At 43.5% G+C, this 11,299-nt stretch overlaps 1 protein-coding gene across 1 annotated transcript in view; it reads right to left on the bottom strand.

The window, feature by feature from the left end:
* phf21ab (PHD finger protein 21Ab) overlaps positions 1-11,299 on the bottom strand; it is a gene marked incomplete at its 5' end in the record, with an annotated part of 32,874 nt that overhangs the window by 16,014 nt on the left and 5,561 nt on the right. Inside the window, 3 exon segments of the mRNA XM_035664678.1 lie at positions 9,431-9,520; positions 10,367-10,603; positions 11,119-11,271. Of these exon segments, the coding sequence (XP_035520571.1) occupies positions 9,431-9,520; positions 10,367-10,603; positions 11,119-11,271 (480 nt within the window).

Here is an 11,299-nt window from a genome sequence, read left to right as displayed (position 1 = left end):
ACCTACAACCTGTTCATTCTCTCACACAACATGACGTAATATAGAGACAGATTCAACCTTTCTGTGTTACCTTTTTTATATATATTATGCGTGCATCTTTACTACCCTTGTACAGCTGTAGCAACTTTTTCGACTCTGATGTGTGTTATATCGCGTGTATACATTCATTGAGTTGTTTGTGCTCATTAGATCGATCCTGCATTAGTTGGTAACTATTGGCTCTCCTTCACTTCACATCAATGCCTGAGCCCTGCTACTTAAATTCTGTGTTGTCTGTGCTTTCTGACTCCCCTTCTTCCTCTCTTCTTTTCCTTTTACCTTGTCTCCTCTGTTCTTATGCTATTTCCTAACGAGGAGACTCCCTTTCCAAGTATTCATACAGATTTGTTTGTTCTTCGTCTCCCTCTCATTCTTTTTCTTTGTTTCGTCTTTTTCTGTCTCATTTCAGCCCAAGGGGTCGCCCACCCATAATTACAGCAGCGTCCCGAGCTTGGCAGCCGCGGCACCGCCGAGCGTGCGCCCGCCGTCCGAGACGCGTCCATCCGCCGCCCGCCCGCTGCCAGGCCCAGCTCTGGGGATGTACAGTATCGTATGGGGAGGACGGACAGTTCAGAGGTTGGAACCCCCGTCACAACACTCCTATTGCACCCGAACCCACAAACACGTTTAGTTGTTGTCTCCAATTGTGATTCAGTCAGTCCAGTGATTTTACTTTGATTCACTTATAAAGTGAACAGTGCTGTAGCCCCATAAGTCACTACTACTCAGAACACAGTTCTAACTTTTTCTGTGGGTAATTAACACAGCATGTCCAGGTGGGGAGGGGCGGCAGAAGGACGCGAGGCGGCTGACGACGTGAGGAGCGCGGTAAACCGGAACCAGAGCACTGGGGCCGGTGCCGCCCTGCCCTTCGACAGAGGTGGGTCGCGTGGGGGCTTCAGCTGCAGGAAATGTACTTGGGCGCGAGAGCGGTTGCGGGCGCGGAGCCAGAGAATCGAGGAGACCTACTGGGCGTGTGCAGACGCAGTGGCCAGTGGCTCATTGCGAGAGCGGGTGGGCGTTTCTCGGTTTCGGTAGTCGAGCCTGACGTGCCTGGGTCCACCCGCGTGGAAACATTCCTAAAGCATGTGGATTGTCGCAAAATGTCCGAGAGGATGCGACGGTATACGCGCAGCAGGCGGTGGAGCTGATCGGCTGAGTCACTGGGGAGAGGGTACCGCAGTCCGGAGAGGCCAATTCAGGCCATAGCTGACTTAACGCTAGAAAACTGCTTCTCCGACAATGTCGCTGAACTGTAGATTCAATCCTTTGTAAAGCATCATACATATGCAGTATTTTGTGCTTCTGTCCACATTCATTGTTGTCAGTAAAAAGATTGCATCTCACATCCACCACTCCATGCTTGTCCGCCGTCTTGCCTCACCACGGTGGCGCTTAATCCTCATGCAAATCTTCTCTTAATTCTTAGCCCTTGGTTGACAAAAACTTGCGAGCTTTCTTTCTTCCAGATTCCTGTTGAAAAAAGAAGAAGGCTTTGCCCGGCCTAGAGACTTCGGCTGTTGAGTTGGTTCTCCTACAATTCGCGTAAAGACCGCCTCTGGCGGTTGCGGGACGCAGAAGTGTAGCTTCCGCTCTTTCAGATGCCGCTTTGGAGCCACCGTCGGGGGAGGGAGCTTGGGGAGGTGAAGCAGCGGTGAGGTGTGTCGTGCAGCGAAAGAAGAGAGAAAGCAGAAGCTTGATGAAAAGAGTTCTGAACTGAAAGTGGACGAGAGAGCGGGAACAAGAAGCAAACAGCGTCGCAACTCCATTAACGTAAAACACAGAGAACCAGTTCCGGAGAGCCAGTGCCAGCATTAACGGACTTGTGATGTGGACGGAAGAACAAGTTCGTACATAAGCAGTTACACTGTATGAAGACTGTCATCAGACGCTACGTTTGGTTAAGAATCAATGTCTAAGCTCGGAACAAGGCTGACTTCAAATCTGATGATCCACCAAGAGACAACCCACCACACTGAATAAACTCGTCTGGAAATTAAACACAAGGCACAGAATAAATCGGGGTGAACAGACTAGAGCAAAACTTGCTGATGAATGATGAAAAAAAAGGAGAATAAAGTCAGCTAAAGTAGCATGAAAAATCATCGTATACAATAGGAACACAATTTAAGTTAATAATAATTTCACTCTTTGAGTTGATTTTAGTATAGTTAATTATGTAGGGTGCTTATTATTAATTACATTGGATCTTGCATCAATAGAAGACTCAACTTTAATTGGTTTGACATATCTCGATACGATCAAAAAAGAGAGAGAATGATTAGAGGAGTGATCCAGAAGTCTCAATCAACTAACTTGGATGTTGAACATTCACAAAATTATAGTATTAATTTCATTTGTTTGTTTCATGAATAAGAAGTCTAATTAAATAATTACGCTTGTTATAAATTTAAACCTGACTGAATGATCGTAACAGGATAAATATCATGATAGTCGCTGGGAAGATGGTCAGCAAGGGAGGAAGATTATGTTACTCTTACAGCCAACTATTAGTTAACCAGCAATATTAAAAGTTACTCCTTATTCTACTGTAAATCTACATAGTTTAACATTTTCTAAGTACTCTCTATTTTCATACATATTTAATCACTAGTAAAACTAAATCTGTTTATTGCGTGTTGAAGAACTGGGTAATCACTTGTTAAAGGTAATTAATTTAAATATCTATAAATGTGTTCTATACCTAATTTAATACTCTGTTTTAAATTTATAAAAATCTGTTCAGTCTCTTATACTTGTTTTGTAACTCAACTGACTATATGTATTGACAATTATATCTTCTCGTTTGTTATTTCACTATGGGCTACTGAGTATCTTTTACTCATTTGGCCTCTAATAAATTCGTAGTTCATTCATGAATCTATGGAAAATGCCGTGGTCACGTTGCTTCATTTATAGTCCATTTTTTATTTATTAACTGTTAATAACATCTTGCTCTCTCTCTAGTATTTTTTCAAATAAGAATATCCTGTTCTTCGGTCATAATAGTATTCCTTGTTTACAGTTATCATTTATTTGCTTGGATGGTCTTATTTGATTCTTGTTTGGATTATCAGGTTTATTTTTTTTTCACTTAGCGAGGAAAATCAGTCTATATTATATTGTAGCTGGTGACCCTATGTGTGGCAGATTGTGCTGTTATGTTCAAGATTTCACGTTTGAAACTTAGCTCCTGCACAGAATACAACCAAATCTGACACTTTCTTTTTTTTCCTATACTGAAAACAATGCACGTGGGAAAAAAAAAAAACTGGGCGGAATATTGCCTGTATATAATTTTCCATTCCTGTTTGGAGCTTCTACTAATTAAGCAAGACTGATTCCTGTTTGAAAAAATTGTGGCGTATGTAAAACCCCTCAAATGGTGGTGTGAATGAAGTCGTGGGGATGAACACAATACCAGAAGTTTTCTTTTACTAGGTGGATAAGTAATTCCCTCTGTAATGTGCACCCCAATGAAAGGCCTTGAGATGCCGCTCAAATTTGAGGGTTATTGGGATAAATTAAGTTCCATGAGGTGCTTCCTTTACATGTATTGCTTATAGGCTCTTACACAAGGTCTTAATTTATTAAACCAGGACGCCTACATTGTTTTTAGTTGATGTTTAAAATAATTGCAATTGCTTCATAGATATAATTCCTAGTTTTTGGTGGTTGGTAGCTGGTCAGTGATGTCGGCAGGTGAGCTCTCGTGTTGTTGTTTTGTGTTTTGCTGGCAGTTTAATGGTTCACTTAAAAGGTATCTTGAAAATAAGAAAAGTTTATGAGGGAGCCAACTACACCTTGGTGTTCAGTTCTTTAGAATTGTTACTACTCTGTAATTTGGATATATGAATTTTAAAAAAAAAAAAATCACACAGGATGGAACATAAAGTGTTGTATTTAGCCTCTCTGTGTCTCTTACAGGTCCCGGCACAGTGGCCGCATTCGTAGAAATTTTCTAAATGAATTTTTCCATATGGGTTCATTTCTTTTTTTGGAACATCGATACGTATTCGCTCATTAAAGTTTCTGGTTCTTAACTTACCTTTCATACAGTACCACTGTTACATGTTTCTTCATTTTTTTCTTTATTGTTGATCTTGAAGCTTTGTCTACCCACCAGATACTATACAAATTTGGGTCATTAACTTAAAATACAGACAGAAAGAGGAGGTCAAAAGGCCAAATTCTATTAACTGTCGAAAAATCTTTCTCCTACCGCAGATGGCTAGCGGATCTCAGGGAATGGAGACGGACATCTTGCTAATCGACTGCTCCACCTCCTTCGTCAGACATAGAGGACTGTAAAGTTTATTTTAGCGTTATATTATACTGTTGGCCCCCACATAAGACCCTCCTACAATATGGAAAAGGGTCCTGTCAATGATTTCCTGGAGGCTTATGAATACTGCAATATCTTCTGCCAACCCCGCCCATGTTGACAAGTCTGGGATGCTCCCTTGTTCGGTGCAGGTCTCCTACCTTTCGAGCTCAAGATTTGGGTTGATTGTGTGATGCCTCCTGTGATATTTACTATTATCTTGAGAATAAACTGGGGAAAGGGGAAGGAAAAGAATAAACGGAAGGGTTTTGGAATGGGTAGGTCGGTGAATGTCATGAACTGTTCGGTCTATACCAGCTAGCTTTTTGCTTTGCCTCCACGCTCAGTTATCCTGACAATTTACTTATTTGGTGCACAGTATGACGCAGCGTTTAGGCAAGGCGTACTTGTCAGGGTGTAGCGGGTAGATAGGAAAGGGGCAAGTGTTGGGAAAGAAAACGTTCAAAACATTTAGCTACATAAGTACAGTAATGAATGATGACCATCAGGTTGTTTTAAAGCCTCAAGGCAATACTATTGAATGTGTACATTCTTAAGATAGAGTCAATGCAGTTAGATTTCCATACATACTTTATAAGACCTATTATTAACGTACTTAGCGCGTGTGCATAATTGTTCCAGCAAGGCTAATATTTATAACTAAGTAGATCCTTTAATCATTCAGTGTAACATTAAAGAAAACTAAAACAAACAAACAAAAACAAAGTAATCTATAACATTCTCTATTTTTTGATAATTGATAGACGTTGAGTCTTGTACCTTGAATGATCCAGTTAACAATCATTCGGTTTACTATAAAAATATATAACATGTTCATGTTAACTTCAGTATAATCAATTATCATTGGATTAGACTTATTGAGCCTAAGTTTGGTCTTATAGTTGCTCAATAGATCAATTGGGATCAAACTATATCGAATGTCATCCATTTAGACTAGAGGAAGAATTATCATGTCTTATTAGTCCTTTTGGCCCTTAATTGACCATGGTCAACCTATTACCTCATTAGCACGAGTGCATAGGATGAGAAGTAAAGCTCAGATTCTTTGTATCTAACTTTTACCAAGAGCACATGTGAAGAGACGAGCAGCAAGTACAGCTGGAATATAGAGTATACAGGGTTTAGCCTGGTGTTTTAAAACATGGAAATGAAATTGAAAATATTCTTTTTGCAGAGGGGAGTATTCACATTAAGGAATAAATAGATAATTCTTATGGAATCATATGATAGGACCCTTATTCAATTAAATTGGAAAATATGGATTCTCTCTCCTTGCTGTTATCTTGCTGGGTGCGTGACTCTCAGAATTGGTGGGTCCACTGTTTTTGTATCTTTTCTCTTAACAATACAACAATACGGGATGGGGAGAGGTGTTAAATGTATGGGGGAGAATTTGAGGTGGAGAGGGAGAATGTTATGGTGTTAGAGACACACGTGGGCGGGGAAGGGGGCCACGGATACACGGAGCGGGAGTGGGGAGGGGTAGCGTTAATTTTTCATTAAGAGAGACGCTTCATCCGGTATGGTGATTGAAACGATGGCCCTGTATATTCATGTGTTGGAGCCGGTGAATTTTCTCCTTATGCCAGGGGAATATTTCGATATTCACCCGTCTCAGTTTTAAAAGGACTAAAACCGATCGTGGAGAGCCTCCTTGGTGGGATACGCTTTGCGCGTGCTGTTGCTCTCTCAGGAGGCAGCTGCTCATGGACGATAATAGCTTGATATGGATAGTGGTCCTCCTAGCCTAATCTCGATCTCTGTGCCGTGGAGGCCAACCTGGGGGGCCCAATCATGGGGCGGGGGAGGGGCCGGGGCGATTGGGGGAACCGTTTGGTGGGTGGGTTTGGGGCCCAAGGTTTTTGGCCTGACCCTTGGGGTTTGGGGACACAAGACAAGCCATTTCAGAAAAACAGCACCAAAAAGTGAACCCCGACCTGTGGGTTAAAACGCACGGTTTGGAGCCCCCCTCTGTCTCAGACTTGAAAAAAAACCGCTACTTGAAAAATTCCTGCTACGACGTCGTTTTAATAACCCAAGAAGAATATTAAAGAGGAAAAGAAACTAAGGGGAGTCCCCCAAGAATCCCTAACGGTTTCCCTATTCTGGTGGAAACTGGAAACCAATTTTTATGGAGAAAAATATTTCCATTGGGTTTTTCCCTCTGACGTCTCCGGCCTTTTTGCCCTCAGCTTTCAGTAAAAACGGCCCTGTTGTGGGTTGCTACAACTCAAGGACAGGGAGGGGTTTTAATGTGGCTAAATGTTTGGGCCTGCATTGGAGGTGTTTATTTCCCCTTTGTTTGTTAAAATGGTCCGTGGTTTTGTACTATGTTATCCTCGTATGGGGTATTGTCTGAAGCTTTACGTAACAGACTGGCGGTGGGGAACAAACCGTTTCCGTGAAGGGCAAAATAAATTAGGGCCTGCGGCTATCGAATATTTTGGGTAATCGAGTATTTATCCGAATTATTTTCCTCGATTAATTCGAGTAAATCCGGATTTAAAACAATATTTTTTGCCTTTAATTTTAAAGCCAATTAAAATACAATAGAAAAAAGATCACTTAGTAAATTAAAACAAACCAATTTTGTTTTTCCTTTTTTAAGAAAACTGACATTTTATTATTATACATATTAATAAAAAAAGTAAGTAAAAACCGTTTCAAGTCAAAATTGTCCAATAAAAAAAATAAATAAATAATTTCAGACTATCGTACTCCAGCTTCCGTCTTTTAAATGTTACACCAACCATGGAAATAGAAACAGCTTGGGAGGAAAGAAGAGGGAAGGGTGGAAAAGAAGAGAGGAGAGATGGGAAGAAGAAGAGAAGAGGGAAAGAGGTGGGAAGAAGAGAGGGAAAAGGTGGAGAAGAAGAAGGAAGGAAGGTGGAGAAGAAGAGAAGAGGAGAAGTGGGAGAGAAGAAGAGAAAGAGACAGAAGAGAGGAGAAGGGAAGAGTTGGAGAGGAGAGAAGGAAAGAGGTGGGGAGAGAAGAAGGAAAGGGAAGAAGAAGAAGGAAGAAGGTTGGGAGGAGAGGAGAAGAAGAAGAAGGTTTGGAGAAGAAGAAGGAGAAAGAGGAGAGTTGGAAGAGAGAGGAGAGGTTGGAAAGAGAGAGAAGGAAAGAAAGGTGGAGAGAGAAGAAGGAGAGAAGAAAGAAGAAGGTTGAGAAGAGGAGAGGAAAAGAAAGAGAAGGTTGGAGAGAGAGAGAGAGAGAGAGAGAGGGGGAGAGAGAGAGGAAGAAGAGAAAGAGAAGGGAAGAGTGAGGAGAAGAGGAGAAGAGAGAGGAGAAAAAAGAGAGAAGGAAAAGGAGAGGGTGAAAAGAGAGAAGGAAGAGAGAGGGAGGAGAAGAGAGGAAGAAGAGAAAAGAGAGAAGAGAAGAAGGGTGGGAGAGAGGAAGAGAAAGAGGGTGGAAAAAAGAGAGAAGAGAGAAGGAGAAAGGGTAGAGAGGGAAGGAAAGGGTGGAGAGAAAGAGGAAAGGGTTGAGAAAGAGAAGAAGGAGGACACGCAGCAAGGGCCCCAAGGCGGATTGAAAACCGAGGGCCGCTGCCAAACTGCGGTATATGGGGCCAGCTTTCCCTACCGACTGAGGCTTAAAAGGCGCCCGTTTTGTCCTTTCAATGTTTGAGGGTTTAAAAATAATCCCACACCTTCCAACCATCCTTCTTGGTCTCTTCCCCCTTTTTTTTACTTTCCACTTTTGCCCTTGCGTTTGTTCATTGACTTGTTTTTCAACGTTTGGGTTCCCGGGTGAAAAGTCCCTGACACCTCTTCAAAACCAAACTGTGTGGGGACCGGTGACGGCGGTAATTCATTACTCTGGTTACTGAACAAATACCGCCGTTTAATAAACTTTAAACCGCCGTTTTACTAACCTGTAGGGACCAACAACCTGGTGACGGAAAAACACGTTTGTTTGGTTCACACTTGAAAAGAAACCGTGGTAAAAACGTTGAAAAGCTTTACATTTAATTAAACGAGGCTTCGAGGCCGAGGACACTCCTCCATCATTGTTTGTAATCGACTCACTCGAGGAATCGTTGCAGCCCTACAATAAAGTATCTAATTAACTGCTGCTAACTGTATCTGACGTTAGCAGGCGACAGAACCGGGCTCAGCAGCCGGACCGGGATCGAACACAGCCTCCGAGACCGACAGGGAACAACGTTACAGTACCGAGGTCAGTTACAGAGTTTCTGATGGACAGATTGATCAGTAGCCAACCGCTAACTGCTGTCAGCTCGGTCAGCCAGGAGCCCAACCCAACAAGACTGGACTCCCTGTCAGCCTCAGAGATTGTGTTCGGTCCCGGGTTCACTGGGAGGTACACGCTGACACTAGCTCATAGTGCTAGCTGCTATTGGCTGCTGTAAACACCAATCAATATCTGTGATCCCTCTCTGTCTGTTTTTACAGGAAACACGTAAATATGAGGAAGCAAACGATCTGCTTCCTGTTTCATGTAAACTTTAATATCTAATATATATTATATATAACCACAGCCTCATTATTTGTCAACAGTTTTTATACTTCTATCGATACTAACACTGATACTAACACTGATACTAATACTGATACTAATACAGGCCCCAGTACTGATGCTAATATTGATCCTGTTATGGAACCAGCCAGAGCTCCCAGTGGCGTCACTCAGCACAGGTAAACATCACCAACGTTTCCACTGAAAGGGTTAAAACACACCGACAGCCAGGAACACAAATACCAAGAAGCTGCAGGAAAACAAGCTCTCAGCACAGGAGGTAAACACACACACACACACACACACTCACACACACATCCACAGGCAGGAAACCTTCAAACCACCCGGTCACAGGTCAGTTGGAAAATTAAAAAAAAGCACAACGAGAGGAGAAGAGATGAGTAGAGGCAGCACAGAGCAAACAATGTTTTAGTGCCACGGAGCAAGGCATGAGTGTTTGCTTTGGTGCACTCCTGCCCTCTGCTGGAGAGTGAGCGAGTCACCTCATGTGGGCCACACACACTGGTCTGAGGGGGTTAGGGTTTGGAGGCGGGTCTTACAGGGACGCACCTGTGGCTGAAAGGTGGGTCGAGGCGTCAGTCTAGGAGGAGGGACAAACTGAGGAACTTTGATTGGCTGGGCGGTGGTGGTGGCCTGCACCTGAGACAAAACCACAGCAGATGTGGATCTGTGCTGCTGTTACACCGACATGTCTGTTACTGTTACATGTCTGTGTGAGACACAAGCTGAGGCCGTACGGATCCATAAGAGTTGCTGTGATACGATTCAATGTGAGGAGCTCAAATACAATCAGAAATGTTCCAGGACAACACAGATTATTTCCAGCATATTTGGTCATTTTAATTAATTTCCAGGTGTTTCCACAACTGGAAAACTAGTGTGTAAATTTCCAGGTTTTCCAGGATGCGTGGGAACTCTGTTTATGTACCTCACGATTCACGCTGTGCTAAGGCTGTGCTAATGGACCTTCAGTCAGCAGATTCATTCTTTAGAATCGGACCGCCGACCGGTTTGCGGTACACTCAGATCTATCCAAGGGTCTGTGTACCGATGTAGTCGCAGCTATAACGTTAAAAACTACTTCTGACCGGTATCAGTGAATCTTTACACGTCTACCTGCTGCTGTTACACTGATATCTCTGCTGCTGTCACATGAGAGTCCAATCTATATATTCCATAAGGACGTGTAGGAGACTGATTGGTTGGCTTGGTTTTGGACCTCTACTAGTCCTCCTCTGTTGTTTGGATGAACTTGTGGCTGTGAGATAATCTGGAGCCACAGTTTGGGTGTAAAAGGCCACCACTCACCCCGCAGCCGGCTTCCATTACAGACACAACCTTCAGTAAGAGCAGGGACCCTTTAACAATGCTCGTCTACACTCAGTAGCTCTCCTCAGCTCTACAGAACACAACACGTACTGTACAGTAAGTCAGATTAGAGGAAGGCGATGATGATGCGCGGCGGCGGGAACTGGAGGGTCTTACCACCATGGCGTTCTTGGTCACCAGTCGCACGGGCTCCGAGCTCTGATTGGTCAGCTTGCTGGCCACCTGCAGGTTGATGGGGGCGTTCTGCGAGTCGGGTTTGGTGATAGCTGTGGTTACCATAGCGACAGCAGGCGGGCGTTGCGGCAGGACAGAGCCGGGCAGGGCGGGCGTGGCGGCAGCTTTCAGCACCAGAGGTAGAGTCTTCGTGGTGAGGACCGGCGTGACTGTCAGGGTCTGTGGAGGGAGAATTCAACCCGTTAACAGCAGGTCAGTCAGCCGCTCGGACCTGGTAGGAACAGGTGACATCTGTTGGCAAACCGGCTTCTACTACAACCACCATACTCCTACATTTCCCAGCATGCACGCTGTGTTGCACTGTGGCTACAATGGGCTTCTCTCTGTGTGACTGATTTTATTTAGAGGATACCAGAATAATAAAATAGACTTTTATTTCCTGCTTTTACTGGATTTTACAATGTTGAATATCAGTGATTTCAACCTACATTCATATTTATTTAATTCATTTAAACTTGAGGAATCTCTTAGCTAGTAAAGACTAACATCTGGAACGCCAGCCAATCAAAGGATATGTAAACAGGAAGTCACTGCAGTCTTCTTGCAGGGTCTTTGTTATGTTCTCATAAACGGACCTTTTGTTCAATATTGAATCTATATCTATATGATATTATAAAGTCTATTTATTGACGGTGGTGTCCTGATGCTGTGGGTGTATATTGTGTGTTTCCCACCTGCTGCAGTCCTCCAGGTATCTGCTGGCTCTGCAGCAGGTTGGTCGGCTTTATGTCGCCGCCTGCTGGAGGAGTTTGGACGTGCAGCTGCAGCTTCGCCTCGGGCTCCTGTTTCACCAACAGCTCCTTCCTCAACTGCTCCACCGCCTTTTTCTGTAGGAGGAGGAGAGGAGGAGAGGAA

The sequence above is a fragment of the Morone saxatilis genome, unplaced genomic scaffold (assembly GCF_004916995.1).
Source record: "Morone saxatilis isolate NCDOM2014 unplaced genomic scaffold, NCSU_SB_2.0 Contig2, whole genome shotgun sequence".
In the NCBI taxonomy this organism is placed as follows: Eukaryota; Metazoa; Chordata; class Actinopteri; family Moronidae; genus Morone; species Morone saxatilis.
Note: the sequence above shows the minus strand (reverse complement) of the source record. Positions and strands in the feature narration are given on the sequence as shown.